Genomic DNA, 23,225 nt, shown 5'->3' on the forward strand with positions numbered 1-23,225 from the left:
AGTGGTTGGTTGAGAGAGGGGAACCCCCTTTCCTTGCCAGCACCACCCTTTCCCTGTGGTGTCCTGGGGAGAAGGCTCTGAACTAAGGATGATGCCAATGCTGTGGGTGACTGCAGTTTCTTCCCTCCAGCATCCACTCTAAGGAGATCTTCCACTCTCTGACCATCTCCTTCTCTCGATGCTGGGAGTTCCTGCTCTGGATGGATCCAGCAAATTATGGAGGTATCAAGGGAAAAGTGGATTCTCGCATCCACTATGGGGAGGTAAGAGATGGGAAGCACTCAGCTGCCCAGGAGCAGGGTGCTGGGGGTTGAGCTGAGTGGGGAGGTGTTGGCTGGGCCTGAGGAACTGCTGCAATATCGCTGACTCCTCCAGAAGGACACCAGCAAGCAGCAAGTGTTGGAAGAGGAGGACAGCGAGGAAGAGGAGGAGGAGGCGGCGGCAGGGGAAGAAGAGGGGGACGAAGGGGAGCTGAATGTGGAGGAGCTGCTGGAGAACAGCTGGAACATTGCACAGTACCTGCCCCAGGCTGCCTCCTGCCAGAGCTATTTCCTGATGATTGTGTCAGGTGAGCTGTCCTGGGGTGGGGGATGAGGTCCCTTCTGCCTCCCTAGTGCCAGGGATAGCCTGTAGTGGGGGCAGCTGCTGGCACAAGCTGGAGCTGGAGCCTTGCCCATGTCTTCCCAGCCTACATTGTGGCTGTGTACCACAGCATGAAGGAGGAGCTGCGGCGCAACGCCCCCGGGAGCACCCCTGTCAAGAGGAGGACAACCAGCCAGGTGTCCGAGGAGGCACTGGGGGAGATGGGGGCCATGCCCGGTGAGTGCTGAGCCACAGGGCAGCCCTGGTGCAGGCAGAGAGCCACCCACCTTGCTGTCCCCATAAGCCACCATACAGCTCAAGTGCCCTCTGTTCCATCAACCTAGGCATGATCACCTTCTCGCAGGATTACGTGGCCAATGAGCTCACCCAGAGCTTCTTCACCATCACCCAGAAGATCCAGAAGAAGATGTCTGGTTCTCGTAATGCCACTGAGCCTTCAGACATGTTCCCGGTGCTGCCTGGCTCCTACTTGCCTCTCAACAACCCGGCTCTGGAGTTCATCAAATACGTTTGCAAGGTCAGCAGGGTGGGCCAGGCCCCTTTTCTGAAGGTTTGCAGTCAGGGCTCAAATTCTGGTCCTTGGCCATGCTCGGATTTGCTGGAGCTTTCCTCCAGGAGTGAAGACAAACCAGTTTGTCTTGTCCTGCACCCATATGAGGTCATGAGGATATGAGCTATCCTGGTGAGGACACTCTCTTCTCTGCTGGAAGGCTCACCTGGCTCTTTTTCTTGTAGGTCCTCTCCCTGGATGCCAACATAACCAACCAGGTGAACAAACTGCGCCGGGACCTGCTGCGCCTCATCGAGGTGGGCGAATTCTCAGAAGAAGCCCAGTTTCGGGACCCTTGCCGCTCCTACGTGCTCCCTGAAGTCATCTGCAGGAACTGCAACTTCTGCAGGGACCTGGACCTGTGCAAGGACCCTGCCCTCTCCCAGGTGCATCCTCTTTCCTGGGGACACCAGAGGCCCCAGCACGGCAATGCTAGAGGCTGGTCAATCACATTACCCATCTTCTCTCAGCCCCTTTGCTTTGCAGCTCTGCTTGCTCCCGGTGATCAGCCTCACCTAAAGGCCACTTTCTGTTCACCTCCTTTTCTAGCTGCTTGTGACAGGTCTGAGCATCCCTTGGCTTTGGCTGATGCTCCGTCCTCTCCAGAAACTGCGTACACTGTGCCAGTGCTTGGGACTCTTGGCACTCACCTCCCTCCTCTTTGCCCCTAGGATGGGTTGGTGCTGCCCAGCTGGGTCTGCTCCAACTGCCAGGCACAGTATGACTCCAATGCTATTGAAACAGCGCTGGTGGAAGCCTTGCAGAAGAAGCTGATGGCCTTTGTGCTGCAGGACCTGGTGAGTATGGGGCTCCCCTGCTCTGCCCACCCTCCTGGCTGCCTGAGGCTGGACACATTTACTCTGCCCCTGGCAGAGGGGCGTGGCCTCTTCTCCTGGCCCAGCCAAAAATCCTTGGCCTCCAGGTGTGCAAGAAGTGTCACGGCGTGAAGGAGACGCACATGCCTGTGTACTGCAGCTGTGCTGGAGACTTCTCCCTCACCATCTCTTCCAAGGTATGTCTCCACCCTCCTGCCTAGCCCAGCCCCATGCCAGCAGCTCCTACAGAGACAACAAGGAGCCCTGCAGTGCCCTGTTCCTCCTCTGCCTCTTCTCTTAACTGCTTGTCCCCTGGGATCTGCTGTGCTGTCCTCTGCCCCACCAGTGCTGCCCAGCCACCCCCTGGAGGCTCCCACCACCCAGGGGTGCTAGGCAGCCTCCTTCCCTCCCTGCTTCCTTCTCCCCAGACCTTCATGGAGCACGTCAACGTCTTCCAGAACATAGCGCGGCACTACGGCATGGTCTACCTGTTGGAAACTATTGAGTGGCTGCTGTGCACCAACCCCCAGCTCCAGCAGTGAGGTGGTGGGCTGCTCTTCCTGCCTGCCCTGTGCCAGTCTGGGCACTGGGGCTGTGCTCTTGCGTCCACAGAAGACTGGTCATGGACCCCCTTAGCCATGCATGAGACCCCAGAGAAGCTGTGCATCCCTCCTGTGGCAGGGGAGGGAAGGCAGGAGCTGTGCTAGGGACGGGGCTGTCCTGTTCCCAGCTGCCTGGCGTGTGGGTCTGGGGCTACTAGGGCCTGGAGCTGTGCTCCACAGGTCTGTGCTGGTTCCCAGGTGTGGTTTTAATCTTGAATTTCTATAAATAAATGGATTGTAGAAGACAGGTGTAGTTTTTGGGGAGGGGGAAAGCAGGGGCTCTGGCCCCCAGCTCCCACCCATAGGCGATGCCTGCAGCTGGGGGTGTTGAGCTGTGTCCTTGCTGGGCAGGAAGGACCAAGGAATGCTGCAGCCTAGCAGTGCCCCCGGCTGTCCCCCTCCACCTCCAGGAGAAGGGAAGGGGCTGCCAGCACCTGAGGGGCAGTGCTGGCCCCTAATGTGCCAGCGGCTCCCTGCCATTGTGGCTGCAGCCTGCGTTTTGGTACACACGTCTGCCCTGGCTCTGCCTCCTGCTCCTGCCTTCCTGGGGGCAAAGGGCCCCCAGGACTGCAGCCAGAGACCCTCCTGTGCTTCTTGGAGGCTTGGCTCTGCTTTCAGGACGATCACATGGTGCAGTCAGGGGTGACCTCCTCTTTCGGGGGAGGCAGTGCCACTCAAATCAAGGCAGGGGAGTCCAGCAGCCCACCCTTGCCTACCCCAGAGGCCCCTGCCTGTGCTGCAGGCTGCATAGGGGCAGGGATGGTGCCCACAGGGGGCTGGGGGGACCCTGTTCTGTTCCCATTGCTGCAGCACGGCAAGCAGCCCTAGGTACCTCCAGCTCCCCACCAGCGCTGGGGGCTGTTCATGTCCCCACCATGGCACTGCAGGGCTCCAGGGTGGGGACACAGCCACCAGCTGTGACACCCATGCCACCTCCATTTCACCTGCAGTGAGCAGCCCCAGGCAGGGATGCTGAGCCCTGGGGTTCAGCGACAGGCCTGGGACTGGCAGCAGTGGCAGGCGGCTGTAGGAGACAACTCCTGGGGAGCAGCAGGTCATTCAGAGCTTGGGGGGGGTGACTTGGATGGGCTCAGGCGGAGCAAGCGTTATCCCACCCTGCCCTTTCCAGCTCTGGCAGTACCTGAGGAGGGATGGGATGGGCTGGCCTGAGGCTGGAGCACCCCAGGGCGCTGTACCCCCTCTGTGTTACTGCCCTGTTCTGTCACTACTGACACCCTTTAACACAGCTGGCCTCATCCTGCTGCTGCTAAACATCTGCAGTTTCTTCTCTGGAGGCTTTGTGGTGTGGCTGTTCCTCAGGCTCACCCGCTGTAGAAATTGTGTGACACTGTGCCTGTGTATATCTGCCTTGTTTCTGGGCTGGACCTGAAAATGGGAACCGCAACAACCATTTTATTGGGCTGAGCCAGGAGAAGCCCAGGGTCTGGCTGCACCAGGCTCAGCTCTAGCAGGAAGGAGAAATCCCCTGGGGCCCAAGGCCAATTGAATTTGCCTACTTCCTTCACCAAAACCAGGGAAACAGGCTTTTATCCGATGTGTGGGGTTCAAGGAGGAAACCTCAAGCTTTTAGGCTTGTTCTGCGCTTGCTACCCATTTGCTGAGCCGTACAATGGTATCGGTCTGACACGGGTGGCTGCGGTCCAGGGCAGACAGGCTGCAGCCTGCCAGCAGAAGGACTCCACAGGGCTGCTGTGCTCCAGGTGGAGCTGGCTGCACGGCTGGCCCCAGCTCTGCACATGCTGGGAGTAATGCAGACATACATGCTGTGACCTGTTAGCCTTATTCTGCAGTTTAATGAATCATCTAGTGCAATACAACGCTTCCTGCTGCAGGCATCCAAACATCCCCATCAATCGTAGAAGCTCACAGTCAGATCCAACATACACAATATTAAGGAAACCTGAATGTTGTAATCTTTTCCCTTGTCAAGCTGCTTTGGTTCCTTCATCTCATTTCCAGACAGATGAAAATACCAGCACACAGTTTACCTTGGACACCAAAAGAAAGGAGGCTGCTTTCCAGAAATGCCCCAGCCCTGTGACTTTTTCTGCTCCCCATCTTACCAGCCCTTGTGATTTCTGCCAAACCTGAATACGTGCTGACAAGTGAGTCCCTGCTTCTTAGCTGCTGCTCCTCGTGCTGTTGGTCAGCCCAGGTCCTGCTGACTCACCACTTACCCAGCCTTTACCCGGAAGCACAGCAGTATGTATCAGCCAGGTACCAGCTCCTCCTCACAGAGCTGCTTCCTTCTAGGCAGGTCTCATAATTTAACTGAAGGCATTCACCAGGCTGGTAAAACCAGGCACCTTCCAAGTACACAATAGCACTGAGGTTTGCTAAGGGAAAGCAGAAAATGGTGGGAATTTCCTCCTGGCATCAGGATCTGACCTTTTACAAGGAACCTGTGTGTCTTAGGGAGGTTTTGGGGTAGTTTTCATCTTCTTTTTTTCTTATGTCTTGGGGCTTTCTGAATTTTCTTCTAGGCATGGCTGTTTAACAGAGACCATAGTTGGTTACTGCTGGAAGCCACTCCAGAAGGCCAGCATACCGCCTTGCTGAGGGTGGGGATAATCTAGTCCCTGGTTCAAGCAGGGTCACCTAGACCAGGCTTCCCAGGACCTTCAGGGTGCTCTTTGACCCTTGGGAAATGCCTTGAGGTGGTTGCATTCCTGGGGCGGGAGAGGATTCCTGTGAGCTGTAGGACACGCAAATGACCACGGAGCCTGATCTGACTTTTCATCTCAGCAGCCAAGACTTGCACTGAAAATAGCTGATGGAGCCAGCCCAGCAAGAGAGAAGACAACTCCCCCTTTTTAATCCTTTCCCCCACAAACCTGAATTAGAAAATATATTCTAGAGGGATGCCCCTTTCCTTAAGGGGCTCTGGGTGCATGCCACATCCTGACCCCAGCACAGCCTCCCCAGGGCCTGGGGCTGGGCATGTGGGCCTGGCTGTGCAGGCAGGGCATGCCCTGCCTGTCCTTGCCCAGGGTGGCCTGAGCACCCATGGACACCAGTGCCACCCCTGCCTGAAACAGTGATCTCCCATAGAGCCAGGGCTGCAGGGCATGGGCAAGTTGAGCCCACCACCTTGGCCTCTGGTTCCAGGTAGTAGCGAGGGAGCAGACAGATGCCATAATAGCAGCAGAAGAATCTGACTCCCACCACATCCCAGTGGCACTGGCTGATGGAAACACTGAGCTCTGCTCCTGCCAGCCCAGCCACCCCGATCCAGCAGAATGGGGTGGAGGCACTGGGGAGACTCCTGGCTGCTGCGTGCTGAGGTTACCCACAGAAGCATGACAGAGTGGCCCCAGCATGGGGTCTTGGCGCCAAAGCAGGGGACGCAGGTGGGAACAAAGATGTGACACAGAGCCACAGCTCGACCCAGGCTATCCTAGGCAGAAGCAGGTGATAGACATGGTCACACCCAGCCATGGCAGCTGCCAGCCGGGGAGTGCCAACCCACCGTGTCCCAGCAGGAGATGGAGGGACTTGGTGCGTGGCAGAGTCTACACAGCCCCCAGGAGTCTCCCCTGGGTCTGCAAGCTGGCTGAATTTATAACCTCAGCTCAGGTGTAAAAGAACTGCATCATCCCTTTGCTCACTCCAACTCGTTTTCACTTCCAACATTCACAAGCAATTTGCTCGCATAACGAAGTTGTTTCTCTGCTCTGCCTTCTGTGTCCAGAGCTGTGGATGCCCTGGTGCCCTATTGAACAGGATGGACGTGTGTTCATCCTTCTTCTTTCTATCTCCACGAAGTTTTAAGTTCCAGCTTAGCGCAGTGGAAAGCAGAAAGGCTTCAGCAATTCCTTATGCAATACCACCGTGGATGCCCCACACAAAGGGCAATGTCTCGTGGCAGCCCTTCAGCCACTTGGTGTTTATATGCAGGACCTGGCTGGGGTCGCCCAGGACTCTGCAGAGCCAGTTCCCCTCCCTGCTTGCACTGTGTAAAGCTCAGTCTGCTCTGGCTCTGCCCTGGCTCTGCCCCAGGCAGGGTAACAGCCACTTCTCCAGAGAGGGGAGAGCCATGCTCCCCATCCACTGGTGCCTCTCCTGCAGGGACATGAGCAGGATGTGGCCGGCGCACACATGGCACACGCACTTGCACACCTGCAGGGAGCCAGCGCTGCCGGCTGGCTGGGGCGAAGGGCAAGGCTGGACACAGGGGCAGCCGGGAATGTGTCAGCTCTGGGACACAGATGAGGCCCCAGGTCCAGCAGTCACCCATACAGCCTGGACATGCAGCTCCTGCCTGCAGGATGTCCCCGCAGCCGGCATCACCCTGATGCCTGTGCCGGCCTGGGGATGCAAAGGGAGAAGGAACGAGCCCTGATGTGACCTGAAATTCCAGGCAGATAAGGTCTCACCTCTCCTTCAGCCCAAAGAAGCCCAGCTCCAGCCCTGACCAGATCAGTAGCCTCCACCAGCCTCACTCCAGTATGTGATGGTTTTCTTGTACTGGGGAGCCCCATATGGGGTGTGGCATGTAGAGCAGGGAGGGGGAAGAATCGCTTCACCAGCCCATCCCTGCACTCCTGCTGACCCAGGCTGGGACCTGCTGGCCTCATGGCACAGGACTGTGGCTGCTGGCATCTCTGCCAGAGCCCAGCACTCCCCCACTGCAGGCACAGTGGTGTTCCCAGCACTGCAGCAGCACAGGCAGCGCAGGCAGAGCAAGCCCTTGGCGTCTCAGCCCCGCGCTGGCCTTGCCTGCGACCTTGAGCAGCACCAGCGGAGCTGGGCGCAGGGCTGCAGAGCACTGCCAATAGGGGCAGGCAGCCCAGGGCTCATCCCTGCACCCTGGCCAGCTGGACCCCAGCCTCACCCCAGCAGCCAGCAGCAGGGCAACAGTCACCTGGTTAGACATCAGGCTGCTCTGTGGCATGGGGCCAGCTGTGTCACCCCCACCCGCTGCTTGGGTGGGGGGGGTGAAGGCCGCAGCACCGGGTGTCCCTCCTTATCCCCCATTATCTTCCAGACAAACCCAAACTGGGTCCTCGGTCCCTGACACGCTCACACACTTCGCAGCCAAGGCTGCACTGTGCTGCCGACGTTGGCCTCCCCGCCGTGGGGCCCCTGCAGGGCTGTGAGCCCTGGCGTGGGGCAGTCCCAGGGGTGCAGGGGACAGGAGTGCAGTGTGGCAGAGCCTGCAGCAGGAGGGGTCTGTGGTTCCCGGTGGGGTGGCTGAAGGCTGGTTCCTCCGGGGCCAGGATATCCCCTAGCAGAGCCAGTCCCCAGCGCCCGCACGCCAGCCCCCATCCCACTTGGTGAACACATCACCCAGGGTGGAAATTTCCTCCCATGGGACAGGGGCCACATAAGCCTAGAGGTGGCCCTGCCAGGTGACACAGCAGCTGGGAGACCTTTGCAACACCTCAGGCGATGTCACGGGTGGTACACAGCAGCCGTATCACAGCTGCAGAGTGGACTCTGCACTGTCTGCAGCGTTGGCCTCTATAGCCACGCTGTAAGGGAAATCCTGATAAGGTGAGATAAGGTTCTGTTGCTGAACCCTGTCCGCCAGGCCCCAGCTGCCCTGCAGCACTCCTGGCACACGGGCTCCGCAAACTGTCCCCCCCCGACCTCCCAGCATGCAGAACCACAGCAGGGCAGAGCATCATCCTGGGCAAGTAAATAAACCCCAGGCTGGCTCTGGAAGCACGAGCTGTACCCGAGGAATCGTGGTGGCTCCTTCTGCTTCCTTCCTTCCCTTTGCTGCCCCTTCCTGGCTCCCCCTTGGTGGAGGGAAGTGAAGCTGGACCCTGGTGGGCTGCTTCTCTGGGGCAGCGTCCCTCTGGGGTGATGCAGTGGGATGGGGGTTCCCGGACCCACCAGCCACCCTGAGTAACGTTCCTCCGGGGCACTGGGACCCTAATGTGAGGTGGCGGGGTGAGCACTGCCCTGGAGCCCAGGCACGCTCCTGGGGGGTTTCCAGGGGAGAGAGATCCAGGTTCCCAAATGGGAAATGTACCAGCACAGGCTGTGTCACCGGCTGGAAAGCATCTCTGTGAGGACAGACCTCGGGATCCTGCTGGGCCCTTACTGAGCAGGAGCCAGGGATGTGTCCTCGCATCAGAGGCCACCAGCAGCCCCTGCTGCACCTGGCCGAGAGCTGCCAGCAGAGCAGGGGAGGGGAGCACCAGGCAGGGAGGGCAGTGTCGCTGCGTCTGCTCCAGCCCAGGCTCACCCAGTCAAGGTATGGACTTGCTGGGATGAGTCTAGCAAGGGGCCCTGATGGCGGTGAAGGAACTGGAGCGCCTGTCCTATGAGGAGAAGCTGCGAGAGCTGGGACTGCTCAGCCTGGAGCAGAGGAAGCTCAGGAGTGTCCAATCAATGTATAGAAATACCTGCAAGGAGGGTGCAAAGAGGACAGAGCCTGGCTCTTCCCAGTGGTGCCCAGTGACAGGACAAGGCACAATGGGCACAAACTGGAACACAGGAGGCTCCCTTGGAACATCAGAAAACACCTTTGTCCTGTGAAGGTCAAGCACTAGCAGAGGGTACCCAGGGAGGCTGCAGAGTCTCCATCCTTGGAAATAATCAACCCCCAACCAGACGCAGGCCTGGACCGAGAGGCAGCTTCAGCAGGGGTTGGAGAGGTGATGGCTCTGTGACCTGTGCAGTAGACAGCGTCGACATGCCTACCCCCCGTGCAGGTGCGTGCACACGGTTGGACATGCACAGGATGCACACCAGCATGCGCGCACACACACACAGGGGTACACACCTGCAGAAGGCGGGTGTGCAGACACCTGTGCGCACACACCTACCCGGAGACGTGCATGTGCCCCTGCGTGCTCCCGGGTGTTCTGCACTGGCGCAGGGCTGGGGCTGCCCCACAGAGCTGCACCTGCCGGCAGGTGCCTGCCCCGGGGGTGTCCGTTTGGGGGGGAGGTGCATGGACAGAGGGTGCATGGGGCGGGGTGCCGCGGCGAGGTGGGGGAGGCGGGGAATGGGCAAGGGGCGCCCAGGACGGTGGGTGCACGGGACTGGGGGTGCACGGCCGGGGGGGGGGGGAAATCTGACACGGGGGTGCACTGGAAGGGCGCGGGTGTGCGGGCGGGGGTTACCGGCTGCCTCCCGCCGCCCCAGCTCGCCTTCCCCGGGGCGGGGCGGGGCCGGCGCGGCGCGGCCCGGCCCAATCAGCGCTGGGTCCGCCGCCGGGCGCGGACTTAAAGCCGGAGGACGAGGGTTTGGGGTGGGGGTGGCGGGACGCCGCGGGGGCGAGACGCGGTGGGATGTGGGCGCGCGCCGTGCTGGCCTGCGCGGCGGTGTGCGCTTGCGCGCGCGCCTGGCCCGGCGGTACCGTGTGCGCGCGGCGGGTGGCGGGCGCGGGTGGCGCGCGCTACGTGGCCTTCCTGAGCGGCGGCGGCCCGGCCGCGCTGGTGGAGAGCACCTGGGCCGGGGGCGACCGCCTCCGCGCGTGCTGGGCCCGCCGCGACCCGCGCCTGGCCCGCGCCTTCCGCGCCGCCTGCGCGCGCCGCCCGCCCGCCGCCCCCGGCGCCCCGCTGCGGCGGGACCTGGCCGCGCTCTGGCGGCGCCGCGCTGCTTGCACCGACCCCGCGGCGCCGGGAGGGAGCACACCCCGCCGCCGCCGCCGGCGGGGCTGGACGCTACCGGGCACACTGTGGTGCGGAGCCGGTGATTCGGCGGGCAACACCAGCGAGCTGGGTACGGGGGCGGGCGGGGGCGGCGGGCGGGCACGCGCACCCCGTCCTCCCGGCGGGGGCCGCGCTCACCGGCGTTGCCCGCAGGTCTCTTCCGCGGCCCCGACGGCTGCTGCCGGGAGCACGACCAGTGTTCGGCGCAGATCGCGGCGCTGCAGTTCAACTACGGCATCCGCAACTACCGCCTGCACACCGTCTCCCACTGCGACTGCGACGCTAGGTGCTCCGGGGGGCCGGGGCCGGGCAGGGGTCCGCACCGGGGGGCCGCCGGGCCGCTCACCGCCCCCGTCTGCCCCGCAGGTTCCGGCAGTGCCTGCTGGCCCTCAACGACACCATCTCCAACATCATCGGCGTCACCTTTTTCAACCTGCTGGAGGTGCCGTGCTTCGTGCTGGAGGAGAGCGAGGAGTGCGTCCAGTGGCAGTGGTGGGGAGGGTGAGTGCTCTGGGGGGGGTGTCCCTGCCTCGGCCCGCTGCTGCAGACCCGCGGCTGGGCGCATCTGCTGCTGCGGCCCCGGGGCGTGCCCCGCCTGGCTGCCCCACCGGCTGCGGCGGGGGCACAGCTTGGCTGTGGCAGGGCTGGTGTGCAGGGCCTTATGGCCGGTGGTGTCTCCAGGTGTGAGCGTTACGGTGTAGTACCCCTGGCCAGGATGGTGCAGCAGAGTCAGTACCACTACAGCTTGCCTGCAGAGGAGGTGGGCAGCCCTGCTGTGCGGCCCCCGGGCAGGGGAAGGAAGTCCTCTAGAGCAGGGCGCAAGCGGCTCCGACAGAGACTGGGGCAAAACCCCACGCTCCGCCAGGCATGGAGACCTGTGACAGCCCAGCAGCCGCGGGGCCCAGGTACCTTGTCCCCTGTGTCCACCAGGGACAAGGCTGAGCCCACAACCAGGCACCCGACAGCGCAGTGGAGGCTGGACCCCAGCCCCCCAACAGCAATGACCATGTTGGAACAGGACCTTGCTGGAGGAAGGCGAGCGCTGGGAGGAGGGCAGCAGGTGGCCGGGGGCTCGGCATACCCTGCCTGCAAGGCTCACCCTGAAGATGGCAGCATCGGATCCAGCCCGGCTGCGGAGCGGTGCGGAGCCACCCCGGTGCCTGCTGTGGGGAGGCGCGGGCAGCAGGGTGAGTCGGTGCTGGGGGCAGAGCGTGCACCACAGCTGGGGCATCCCGAGGCCTCAGCCTGTTGAGGTCGTGTGCCAGGGGTGCCCCTCACTGCTCTGCTGTCCTTAGGCCGGGGCAGGGCGTGCAGGTGCTACAAACACCTGGATAAATGCGAGCACCGGATTGCACCCCATGAGGTGAAGTACCAGCTGCACAATGTGGACACCCGGACGCTCTTCCACTGCAACTGCACTCGCAGGTCTGTGTCCAGGAGGAAAATGCAGGGCTTTTTCCACCCTCACAGAGCACTGTGTGCAAATAGTTTGGGGTCAGATAAGGTGGGACCCACCCTGGCCAGCAGCTGCTGACTACTGCCCTCCTGTGCCCACAGGCTGGCGCGGTTCCTGCGCAGAGCGAAGGACCTCGATGACACGGAGGTGGCTGCCCTGGCCAACCACATTGCCACGGGCTGCTTTGTTCTGGAGCCACCCACTGACTGCAGCCTGGGAGAGGGGCCACAGCACAAGTAAGTGCAGAAGGTCACAGGAATGTGGGATGTGTGGGGCTTCCTGCGCTGCATGGGCAGGAGGGATGCTCTGGTGGGGCTGGGTGCTGTCCTGCAGTCTTGCATGGAGCTGGCATTGCGTTATCCCCAGCTCTGCTGTGCCATGAGCAGGGCTGGGGTGGAAAGCAACGGCTGTCAGTGCTGCGTTGTTACACTGATGCTCACAGCTTTGCTTTCCTGGCAGCTGTAGCATAGTGACTCGGGCTGTGCTAGTGCCTGCACAGCATCTCAGAAAGACCCTGAGGCGCTGGGGTCCTCTGCATGTGACCTCCAAGGCTGAGCATCCAGACTGGAAGACACAGGACAATGGCAGCACCCTCTATGAGCGATGCCTGCAGCTGGCCTTGGAGCAGAAGCTGGGCACCCAGCACCACACAGTGCCCCGATGATGCCTGAGAAGCACTACCTTGTATGGGGATGAAGATGTGCTCTGTAGCAGCAACAGAGTGGAGCTGCTTGATTTCTGGTCCTTGAGCCAAAGGATGGTACCGAGCATGGCTGCTGGCGTGACTGCATGGAGCTGGTGGGGGCCACAGTTGGAGCAGGGGCAGGCAGAGGGACTGAGAAGCCTCTCAAGGAGCTGTGGCTGCAGTGGCATAGCTGTGGCTGCCATTTGTGAGCTACAAAGCAAGGGGAAAGGAATAGGAGGGCTTGGGAAAGGGGAATCCCACCATCTTCCTTCCCCATTGTGCCCTAGGGCAGGAGAGGGGTGTGCTCTGGGCACTGGCTCCCCCAGCCAGGTGGCCTGAGCAGTGTGGTGTGATCCCAGCCCTCTTCCCCAGGCAGGGTGGGCTGAGGTCTGTGCTGATTCTGAACACTGGAACAAAGTGGGAGGGGGGAAACAACAGCCAAGGGCAGGGAGCCAGGACCCTGCCCTGGGGAGGGACCAGTCCCTGTGTGCTGCAGAAGATAAATAAAGGGTGATTTGAGTGTGGTGTGTAGTGCTGGGGCTTAGCCTGCTGCCCCCTGTTCATGCTGTAGCACCCACCCCAGGGGCTGATCCTGGCCCCCTGCAGTAAGCACAGTGCAGCTGGGATGGGCAGGATGGTTTATTTTGTCGCTTGCACTATGTCCAAGGCTGAGGCACAGTGGTAGCAGCAGGGAGGGAGCAAGCTTCAATCTCCTGGGTACCTGGGGGTGGTCCTCACTTTATGCCTGTTGCCATCAGAGCTGAGGCCAGCCCTCCTCCTCCCATAGGACTGAAGGGTCCTGCACTCCAAACTTCATAAGGGACTCCCCACCACAGCACTAAACCAGCCTTACCCTCCCCTGTGCCACCACCCAGCCCTGCCAGGGCAGCAGCTCAGGCTAGGGGGAGTAGGGGAAAGCCCCTACCTGCCAGGCACACAACAGGGGTGAGGAGTCACTGCAATAAATAAAGGATCAGGGTGTCTCAGCAGGGAAGTGGCAGAGGAAAGCACACAGCAAGCGCACTATGGGGAGGAGGGAGGGGGCAATTGCATCAGCGGCCCATGGCACAGCTATGGCTGTCGAGCTCCTGGGGGTTGCTCCCCTCCTTTGGGGAGGTGCTGCAGCCCAGGGGGCTGGTGGGGCTCATCCTCCGGCAGGGGTAGCCCTGGTCCACACTCTCCCTCCGCCGGCCCATGGCCTGGTCTACCATCTCCAGGCGGAGTGCAGGCAGCAGGCCCAGGTTCCTGGGGTCAGCCCTGGGCAGGGGGCTGTCAGTAGAGACACTCCGGGGGCTACCCTGCTCCCGTACAGTCTGGTAGAAGGAGCTGCCCTCCTGGCTGTCAGCTGCCCGCCCTGGCTCCTTGGCTTTGGCTCCGCGGTGCCCCGGCTCCTCTTTGGGCAGGTGTATGGTGGGGATGTCCCCGGGGAGACCTCGGCGGCTCTGGGGTGAAGGGCTGCGGCTTGTACCCCTGTCCCGGCTTGATGGCCGCAGGATGAGGCCCTGGAACTTGGCTAGGCTGGGGCTTCGGCTCCGGTGCCGTTTCATCTTGCCCGGGCTGGGGCTACGGGATTTGGGGGCCAGCAGAACAAGTGTGCTGTCATCCTCCTCTTCTGAGCTGCTGCCTGAGCTGTCTGTGGGGCTGCTGCCCTCCTCTGATCTGGGCAGGGAGATCTGCAGCCCTGCATCAGCACTGCTGGCTGATCCTCACAGGGGGCTGTGGGGTAACCACAGCAGCTGGCCTCTTCCAGCCAAGCCACCCCTACACCCATTCCCCTTGCCTCCCTCAGCCCCTCACCCTTGCCTCTTGGCCATGCTGACCTGGAAGGGCTCAGTCACACCAGCAATGCTGCTAGAGGTGTTGCTGTAGTATCCAAGGATGTACTCGCCCTTCCCCTTGGGCAGTGCCTCCTCTGAGAACATCACCTGCAGCCCAGAGACAGCTGATGGGCAGAGGGGCTGGGCAGAGGGGTGCCCCCTCCCACCACCATAGAGAGCTCCAGCCCCAGCTGAGAGCAGAAATCCCTGACACCAGCACAGTAGGCCTGCCCAAGGTTCAGCACAAAGCAATAAGGAGGTGCCCTCCTGCCCCATCAGAGGCACAAAGGGGACATTGTCCCTCGACGATGGGGCACATGTGCCCAGCAAGACAGCAGGGCTGGCTCCAGCTCACCTGTGCACACAGTTGCTTCTCTAGGCAGCGCTCTCCATCATCGCTCCTGGCCCAGACATAGGACACATAGTCTTTAGGATGCCGAAAGCCCACCTATATGCGTGTACAGGGGAGAACACAGGTGAGTGGGGGAACATCAGCCCTGCTTTAGCTCTCCCCTCTCACTCAGCCCCCTCTGCACAGGGGCATTAAGAGCTGCCTTGCACCCACCCAGCAGCGCCCTGTCCCCCAGCTCCCCAGAACTGCCAGGCTTTGGACCCTGTGGGGCCCACAGAGCAGGAAGGTAACTGCTGGATCTGAGCCTCCTGAAGCAGTGCCAAATCCTGCTGCTAATTGCCAGGGCCTCCAAGGGGAAGAGAGAGCACAGAACATAGGTCCATGCCAGGTACCTATGTCCACTGGTGGGGATTAGCTCAGAAGGGACCCCATGGTGCTGTGCAGTGCTCCCCACTCCCTCCAGCCCCAGCAGCCCCCATTCCCCTACCCGGTAGAGTCCTATCCAGTCCCAGGAGCTCCGGTGGAAGCCAACAGCCATCTTGTACCTGACAACTGCTTGCTCAGGCCTGCTCCATTCGTCAGCCACATAAATCTCAATTGGGGGCTTGTCTGCCTTGGAAGCAAACTGTCAGACACATACATGGTGAGCAAGGGCATGCCAAAGAGAGCTGCCTCTGCTGCCCAGGGCATGCATCTAGGGCTGGGTCCTCACACATAGAACAATAGCAACCCCCAGCCACAGTGGCAAGACAGCTGAGCTTGCCAAACAAAAATAAAATAAGCCCCACGCACCCCATCATACACTGCACACACTAGCTGGGCACCTTGCTCCTGCCTGTGTGCCCAGTGGCCCTGGATGGTGCTCACCTGCACTGCAAAGATGGCAACTACTGGCTTGTGGTCACTGACGGTGTACTCCATGTGGCTGCAGTAGCAGAGCTGGCTCACCGACAGGACACCCTGGCTGGGCCGGCGCCCACCTGCACCAAGCCCAACACTGGGAGATTTGATCTTCCAGAGGATGCGGTCAGTCCAGGCAGGTTTTCGCTTCTTGGCACTGCAGGGCACAGAGGGGCATCTCTTGCCTGGCAGGGGGCAGTGGGCTCCACCCCAAACTGCCTCCCCCTGGCACTATGGCACACACGGGCAGGGGATGCAGCTCATCTTGGCACACAGCTCAGTGCGGCTACAGGGACAAACCTGCGCTGGCACCAGCACAACAGTTGTGTCCCAGCCTGCCATCCCCAGCCCAGCCCGTGCCCACCCCAGCACGGCCCCCTGTCCATCTGTACCAGCATCAGCCCGTCCTGCTGGCACCAGCACCCTCCATTCCTGCATCCCTCAGCCATGCCACCTGCTCCCAGGCCCACCACACACTTGAGCTCTGCTCTCCTACCTGCTGTCATACTTGTTGGTGCCCACATCAAACTTAAAGGTGGGTGGAAAGTTCAGGGGTCCCTCCTGAAAGCCACTGAGGACTGGCCAGGTGCTCTTGGCAATGTTCAGCTGGGGGAAAGACAGCAAGTCAGGGACCACACCAGTCCCCATGGCCAGACCCCTCTGCAAGCCCCCAAGACCTCTCCACCCCCAGCACACAGTCAATCCTTGCCCCGCTGCTGCCAGCGCCGCACAACCCTCGGGGTTTGTCCATGCCCTGCAAGCAGCGAGTCCATAGACCCAATGCCCCAGATCTTCCCAAGCACACTGATAAAGGAAGCATGTGCCCACCTCCCATAAAGACCATCCTGGGACTGTGCTGTCCCCTCCCCACAGGGCCAGGGCCCTTTGCGTCCCATGGGCAGCAAGGGGACATGCCTTGTCCCACAGCTGCACAGGCTGTTTTGGCAAGAGGCAAATGCCACTCAGTGCCTGGCCAAGGCTCGGCAGCATGCCCATCCCTCTCACCTGGTCCTTCTCCCAGAGCTGGCTCAGGATGTTGCTGTCGATGGCATACTTCACAAATCGGATGTCAAGGCTCTCGATGCGGAAGTTGAGATCCCCAAACCAGAACACAAGGCTGTGGATGTGAGGAAGGGCAATGAGGCTATCAGATCCAGGCAGCACAGCAAGGGGAAAGTGTCAGCCTGTGGGCAGCCTCAGCCTGCAGCAGAGGCACTCTCAGGAGCACCAGTGCAGGACAGCGCTCAGCCGGCAGCTTGGCCAGCTGCCAGCCCTGCCGGGATTCCTCAGGTAGTACCAAGCACCATTAACCCAATAGGCCTGACTTCCCTGGGCAGAAATTAAGGGTGGAAATTTCCACTGTGAGGCACCTACCAGAGTCAGACTGCCCAGCCAAGACACTGGGACAGGCCCTCCACCTCACCAGTCCCAAACCCCAACAGTGCCATTATGGCAGGAGCTGCACCAGGCCTCATTGTGCCCCAGGGGAGACCAAGGACCCCTCTTAACACCTACCCCACCATGCTGAGTCTCCACTGGGCCATGGGACAATTTTGCAGCTCTGCTGGCAAGACCCCTCCTGCAGGCTGTGCTGGGATTCAGGGGACAGACCCCAGAATTAGGAGGCAGTCAGGACAGGGGCTGGCACTACAGCCCAGGCCCAGATTGGGGAGCAAAGTTGTGGGGTACGCACTCATGGTCCAGGATGCCGCTGGCTGTATGTCCCTCAAACTGCTGCATGTGCAGTATGGTGGCAAAGTCCTCCTTGCGCTGCTCCGCCTTCTCCAGGTGTGCTGGCAGGTGACAGTTCAGGAAGCAGACCATGTGGCCGAAGATGGACAGACGAACGCTCACCCCACCCTTGTTGCCCTGCACCAAGAGGATCCCATTACTCCTCAGGAAGCCAGCCCCTTGCCACCTCCCCCAGGGCCACACTCACCCAGTAGCCTCCCAGCCCCGTCCTCGTGCAGTCTGTCTGGATGTCCTGCAGGAAGGGGAGGTGGTAGTACTTGGCAAATACCAGTAGGATCACACCTTGCATCCGCACAGTGCTGACCTGGAATGAGAGCAGGGGCTGAAGCAGGATGGTAGTCACAGCAGAGCCCATAGGGGCAGGGACAGCTTCCCCCACCTCCAGGCCATAGCGGCAGCACCTCCATCCTCTGCAAGCCCCCCATCTTGCAGATGACTAACAGCACATTTAGTTCAGAGATCTATGCACACCCTCGTGAACACTGACAGCTGAGATAATCCCAGCAATGCTAAGGCTCATGTATGCCCTGGGGCAAGTGCCCTGGGGAGCTGAACCTGCCCTGGGACCTGCAGGCTGCTGCCAGAAGCACAGGCTTGTTCCCACATTCACCTCCTTGCCCTGGTGCAATGCAGCAGGCAACAAGAAGCATCCCCAAAGCACCACAGGGGAAGCCTAAGGCGCAGGAAAGGGAGCAGGATGGCACAAGCTAGAGAGCACACTGGCGAGACGCACCACTGGCCCTCAGGTCAGCGCCCACACGCTGCTTGGATGGCTGCAGGCTGTCCCTCCAGCAGTCTGTCCCTTCAGCTGGCTCTCCCATGGCACCTCCTCCCTCTGTCCCTGCAGTCCAACTCTCCCTCCCCGTGGTCTACCTGCCTGGCAGAGGCAGAGAGGGAACACCAACTGCCCAGCCCCTTTGGGACCTCCTTACCAGGACAAAGTGGAAGGGGCTCAGCACATCCATGAAGAGCTCACTCCACTGATCTGTGAAGAGGGCATCCTTCAGGCGCTTGTTTATCTTAGAGTTCACCTCTTGCAGCCTGGGAGGAAAGGGACAAGTCCCTTAGCCACACCAGGAAGGGGTCTGTGTCCCAGCTAGCGAGAGCTCCTTGGGAGAGGTGCCAAAGCACAGTGCTGGGGAGCAGGGCCTGGGTAGGAAGAGCAGTTCAAGGGAGGACCCTGGGTTTAGAGCACAAACCAGCAATATCCTTGCTCCAGCAATGCTGGGCCATGTGCTAGCAGAAGGCACAAATGGCCCTGAAGCCACGAGGTCTTGGACCTTTTTAAAAACAGGAGCAGTTCAGCTGCACAGGGCTGGGCAGCAGTCTAAAGCCTATCTCTAGGTGCAAGAGAGGCTACAGGACTTTTCAGCTGCGCTGGTCTCTACAGAGAAGACAAGTCTCACTGCTACTTCAGCACAGGGTGTCCAATGCATCCTAGCCACCAAGCTCAGAGCAGCAGCAAACAGAAGGTTAACAGCGCTCCTCCCAGCTCAGCAATTAGTGAAGAGAGAACATCCACAGAGAACAGCAGAATCAGGAAGTGTCTTGCCCAAAAATATCAAGTGCTCGGGGCACAAGGACACAGGTCAGAGGAAAGAAGCTGCCAGGCAGAGACAGCCTGGGTGCAGGGAGCAGCAGGACACCCTGACCCAGCCAAGACACAGTCCCAGCAAGTCCCTTGCTGTCAGCTACACCCCTGCCCCACCCATCCAGACTTGGGTCTACCTTCAGAGCCCCATCCCACTGGTCCACAAGGCCTAGGGGCCCAGGAGACTGTCTCCAACACAGCATCGTAGCTCCAGCAGCCTCAGCCATACACCACTCCCTCCCTGGGGCAACAAGCACTGGAAGAGTCCCTGGGAGCTTCCTGGGGGCAGACCCAGCTCTTCTACCTCATGCCCACGGGCAGAGGCTACTTCTTGCTCCCTGTGTAAAGGCAGTATGTGCCTGGTCTTAGCAGGAATCAACACACACCACAGCAAACCTTGAGGGACCAGTTTTAGACTCTGGCAGAGCTTGCCTTGCCAGCCACGCCAATAAAGCCTCACCACACCAACATAGCGCTGCCTTGCCAGCAGTTAAGTGTTGCCAGGGGCACAGAGCCAGTCCAGCTGTGAGAGAACAGCAGATTTGTACCCTTGAGGCCTGCATACCATGGGCAAAAGCTGAGATGAGGAAAGTGCTCCCAAAGGACTCCAGCAGGTGAGTTAAATGCCTCTACAGAGCTGACCTCAGAACTGCCAGTGCTCACGGCAAGAGCAGTGCTCACCGAGGCCTGGCTCTGCAGAACACAGGATCTTTGAGGGTTTGAAGCTATTCAGGATTCAATGGTTTCAGTTCCAATCAGCACTCCCATTTTACTAGGAGCTGTTTCTCCATCACCTTTCCTGATATTTTACTGCTTGTGATGCACACCCCTCCCTGCTCACCATGCCCCAGGGAGGCTGGGGCTGCAGCTCTTCTGTTCCCCACCCCCCAGGGCTGCAGAGATCCCCTGAAAAGGGACGTGTCACGGCTCGGGAGGGGGCCCTGCACCTCACCCTCTTACCCAATGGCAATCACGTCTGCATCATTTGTCTCGCCAGTGTTGAGGTGCAGCAGGGATGTCACATCGTTCGGGGGCATGGCTGTGCCCACGTTCCAGGTGACCACTGTGATGCTTGGGAGGACAAAGGAAGAACAGGCTAACACTGGGACTCAGAGGTGTTCCTTGTCTCCCCTGTTTAGCCCCCCAGCTCAACCAAGGAAGGAAGCTCTCTGCCTGCAACAGAAGTGTCCACTGCTAAAGCTTAGCCAGGGCATGTACACCAGGTCCTTAATTTTGAGGGAGGTGGGTCCTTGCCTCTAAATTCCCCCAGGGTCTGCACCTTGGCACATGGCAAGCCCCACTGTAACCCAACCCTGGTGAAATTCTAGAAACCAGCACAAAGAGCCCTCGTTTTCATCACTGCTGACTGACACTAGCAGGCTGGCACAGCAGGCAGCCTGTGAGACAGGGTGTCCCCAGAAAACTGCTTCCCCTCCCTTCCCCAGGAATCGCGCATCCCTTGGGCTCCTGCGGAAAAGGACCTGAATCTCAGTCCCCAGAGACTGTCCCAAAGCACGGCCAGCCCCAAAGGCCAGGGCACTGCATGTGACAGCAGCGCTGCAAGCCCCGCAGCAGTGTCCTTCACCAGTGCAAAGCCACCATCAGTCACAACACATTAATGCTGTTACGCAGCCTGCGCCAGTGGCCCGCGGGCTCTTTCGGCGGTGCTAGGGCGAGCCTCAGTCACAAGGAGCAGGTTTCAACAGCAAGGGAAGGTAGTGCCACATTATTTCCAGAGCTCAGGGACAGCGGGGGGGGAGGGGGCAGATGGCACCCATTCCACAGCCTGTGCCTCTGACACGCCACCCCACACAGCACCCGCTCCCCTGAACGTTGCCTGCACAGAGAGCAGGCACTGTGCATCCTTCCCCAGCCTGTGAACCCTGCTTGTCCATAGCCCCTCACCCCAAATCTCCTCCAGCTAAACACCATCCACAACAGTAAGACAAGGGCAACTCCAACCCATAAGAGGCTTCGCTCACTGACTCAAAGCAAGGGCAGCTTTCGCCCGGCACTGCTCCCCTCTGCCCTCCCGCCCCAGTAACACCCGCTCACCGGAACGAGCCATCCTCCGGGACCCTTGCTGAGCAGCCGAGAAGTGCATCGCAGGAGTCGCTGGAGCTTGGCAGGCCAAGGGACCTACCGAAGAGGGAGAGCTCGTCCGGCTCCGGTTTGGAGAGGGCCACAGGCTTGGACAGGCCCACCCGCCCGCCGGCGATGAACTCGCTGGAGACGGCTTTGGGCAGGCCGGCGGCCCTGGGCGAGGAGCCCGCCCAGGCCGAGATGTGGTCGCTGGACTCCGCCTTGGGGAGCATCTCCCTGCGCTCGGCGGGCAGCGGCTTGCCGGGGGCGGCGTGCTCCAGAGGACCGAGCTCGGCAAAGGAGGGCCGGCCGGGCGCCGCCGGGGAGGGGGGCACGGCGGGGCGAGCCGGCGGGGCGCCGGGGCTGGGGGGCAGCAGGGTGGGCAGCGCGAAGGCGTGGGGCCCGCCGGCCCCTTCGGGCTGGGCCCGGCCGACCTCCAGCGGCAGGGGCTGGGCAGCCCGGCCCGGGGCCCGCTCCTCGGGAGCGCCGCGCTGCGCGCCCCCGACCCGGGAGCAGCCGTAGGGGAAGGGGTCGCAAGGGGTGTCCGTCCGGGAGCTCCTGCGGACACCCGGGACGCCGCCCCCGAGGAAAGGCGCCGCCGGGGCCCCGCCGTCGGGCTGGGGTCGGGCCGAGCCCCCGGGACCGAAGGGCACCGGCCGCGCGGGGGAGGCGGCGGTCACGGAGCCCCGCGGGGGCCCGGGGCGCGGCCCCGAGGCGGCGGCCGAGCCATGGTCCGCGCTGCCGCGCCGGGCCGGCTCCATCGGCGGGAGACCCGAGCGAGCGCCCCCAGCGCCGCCGCTCCCCTCACGGCCCGGCCCGGCGCCCCCCGCCACCTGCGCGGCGCCTTAAAGGCGCAGCAGCGGCAGCAGGGACAGCGCCTCCCCCCGCCCCGCGCGCACCTGCCGCCGCCCCGCCCCTCACGTCACGGCCTGTGCCCCGCCCCCTGTCCCCCCAAACACACCACCCCCCCGCCGGCGCGACACGGGGACGACTCTCTTCACGCGTGCCCTTGTGCAGCGCGTGCACACGTAGAGCCACAGAATGCCCTGAGCTGGGAGGGACCCACAAGGACCATCGAGCCCAGCCCCCGTCCCTGCACAGGACGCCCCAAATTCACACCGTGTCTCTGAGGGCCTTGTCCAAGTGCTGCTTGAATATCGCCAGGCTGGTGCCGTGATGCCTCCCTGGGGAGCCTGTTCCAGGGCTCCACCACCCTCTGGGGGAAGGACCTTTTCCTAATGCCCAGCCTAACCCTCCCCTGGCACATCTCCCTGCCATTCCCTCGGGGCCTGGCGTTGGTCACCAGAGAGCAGAGACCAGCCCTGCCCCTCCTCCTCCCCTTGGGAGGGAGCTGCAGAGCGCCACGAGGGCTGCCCTCGGCCTCCTCTGCTCCAGCTGAACAAACCAGGTGACTTTAGCTGCTCCTCGTACAGTTTCCCCTCTAAACCCTTCCCCAACTTCGTGGCCTCCTCTGGACACTCTCCAGTAGCTTTGTATCCCTGATGTTCTGCGGCGCCCAAAACTGCCCACAGGACTCGAGGTGAGGCTGCACCAGCACGGAGCAGAGCGGGAAGTAGAGCACACCTGCCCTTGCGCATGCAAGCATGCGTGCATTTTTGTGCACGCAACTGCATGTGTGCTACTGTGACTGTCGCGTCATGCACCCACATGCATGTGTGCACTGTTGTGTGTTTGTAGTTGTCGGTGCACGCACACGCTCAGGGTAGCTGCTCTGCGGTGCTCTGTGTGTGGGGAGGGTGGTTGTGGGGCTGCATGTGCAGCTGCATGCGTGCAGCAGCACATGTACCTGTGCGTAGCACCACGCCTGTGTACCTCAGTGCCGGTGTGCTCATGTGCAGCTGTTTGTACAGGCAGGTGTGAAAGCGTGCCGGGGGTGCTTCAGATGTGTGTGCCTGAAGGAGTCGGGGGGCCTGGTGACACAGAGCATGGAGAGGGCAGACGTCCCAGGCACCTCAGTCTGTACCAGCAAGACCCTCCTTCATGAGCCCCAGAGCCTGGGGGAGGCTGGAGCGCAATGTGGACAAGGATCTTGGTGGAAGAGGACTAGGTCCTGTGGGATGGACCCACGAATGTAGAGGCAGCTGGCTGCTGTCATCGCAAGGCCACTCTTGATAATCTGTGATTGATCATGGCAACTGGGAGAGGACTGGAGGAGAGCAAATGTCACACCTCTCTTCAGGAAGGACATGAAGGAGGACCCAGGGAACTACAGAATTAGGCCAGTCAGCCTCATCTCCATCCCTGGGAAGGTGGTGGAGAAGCTGGTCCTGGGAGCTGTTGCCAGGCACGTGAACAACAAGAAAGTCATTGGAAGGAGTCAGCATGTCTTCACCAAGGGGTAGTTCTCCTTGGCCAACGTGCCCACCTT

General features: G+C 61.3%; 3 protein-coding genes across 6 annotated transcripts in view; 2 read left to right on the forward strand and 1 right to left on the reverse strand.

The window, feature by feature from the left end:
• The window catches only part of POLE (DNA polymerase epsilon, catalytic subunit), a 30,301-nt gene extending 27,488 nt beyond the window's left edge, over nt 1–2,813 (forward strand). The window contains exons 41-48 of one of the 2 annotated variants that reach the window (XM_064465836.1): nt 131–263; nt 376–568; nt 688–819; nt 927–1,120; nt 1,339–1,539; nt 1,825–1,950; nt 2,076–2,165; nt 2,397–2,813. In XM_064465836.1, coding sequence (XP_064321906.1) covers nt 131–263; nt 376–568; nt 688–819; nt 927–1,120; nt 1,339–1,539; nt 1,825–1,950; nt 2,076–2,165; nt 2,397–2,510 — 1,183 coding nt within the window. In that variant the 3' untranslated portion in view covers nt 2,511–2,813. The remainder of the gene's footprint in view (nt 1–130; nt 264–375; nt 569–687; nt 820–926; nt 1,121–1,338; nt 1,540–1,824; nt 1,951–2,075; nt 2,166–2,396) is intronic. The other variant, XM_064465837.1, reaches the window with a different exon arrangement.
• A 6,993-nt stretch (nt 2,814–9,806) lies between these two features.
• PLA2G3 (phospholipase A2 group III) lies at nt 9,807–12,866 on the forward strand. The gene is made up of 7 exons (XM_064466075.1): nt 9,807–10,271; nt 10,355–10,487; nt 10,568–10,702; nt 10,883–11,388; nt 11,497–11,626; nt 11,759–11,893; nt 12,117–12,866. Exons 1-7 carry the CDS (start codon nt 9,839–9,841, stop codon nt 12,319–12,321), a joined length of 1,677 nt encoding a protein of 558 aa, XP_064322145.1. The 5' UTR covers nt 9,807–9,838; the 3' UTR covers nt 12,322–12,866.
• A 104-nt stretch (nt 12,867–12,970) lies between these two features.
• INPP5J (inositol polyphosphate-5-phosphatase J) lies at nt 12,971–21,717 on the reverse strand. Of its 3 annotated transcripts, none has more exons than XM_064466071.1 (12): nt 20,810–21,717; nt 19,715–19,825; nt 18,096–18,204; nt 17,351–17,467; nt 17,105–17,280; nt 16,417–16,528; nt 15,908–16,017; nt 15,379–15,568; nt 14,999–15,136; nt 14,515–14,607; nt 14,163–14,267; nt 12,971–14,015 (listed from the first exon to the last, which is right to left on the reverse strand). In XM_064466071.1, the coding sequence occupies exons 1-12, from the start codon at nt 21,595–21,597 to the stop codon at nt 13,395–13,397; spliced, it is 2,670 nt and encodes an 889-aa protein (XP_064322141.1). In that variant the 5' UTR covers nt 21,598–21,717; the 3' UTR covers nt 12,971–13,394. The 3 variants fall into 3 exon arrangements, with proteins under 3 accessions (XP_064322141.1, XP_064322142.1, XP_064322144.1); XM_064466074.1 differs by having other exon boundaries at nt 13,987–14,058; XM_064466072.1 differs by lacking the exon at nt 14,163–14,267.
• Between the last annotated feature and the right edge of the window lie 1,508 nt (nt 21,718–23,225).

Source organism: Phalacrocorax carbo, chromosome 15, assembly GCF_963921805.1.
Source record: "Phalacrocorax carbo chromosome 15, bPhaCar2.1, whole genome shotgun sequence".
NCBI classification, from domain to species: Eukaryota; Metazoa; Chordata; class Aves; order Suliformes; family Phalacrocoracidae; genus Phalacrocorax; species Phalacrocorax carbo.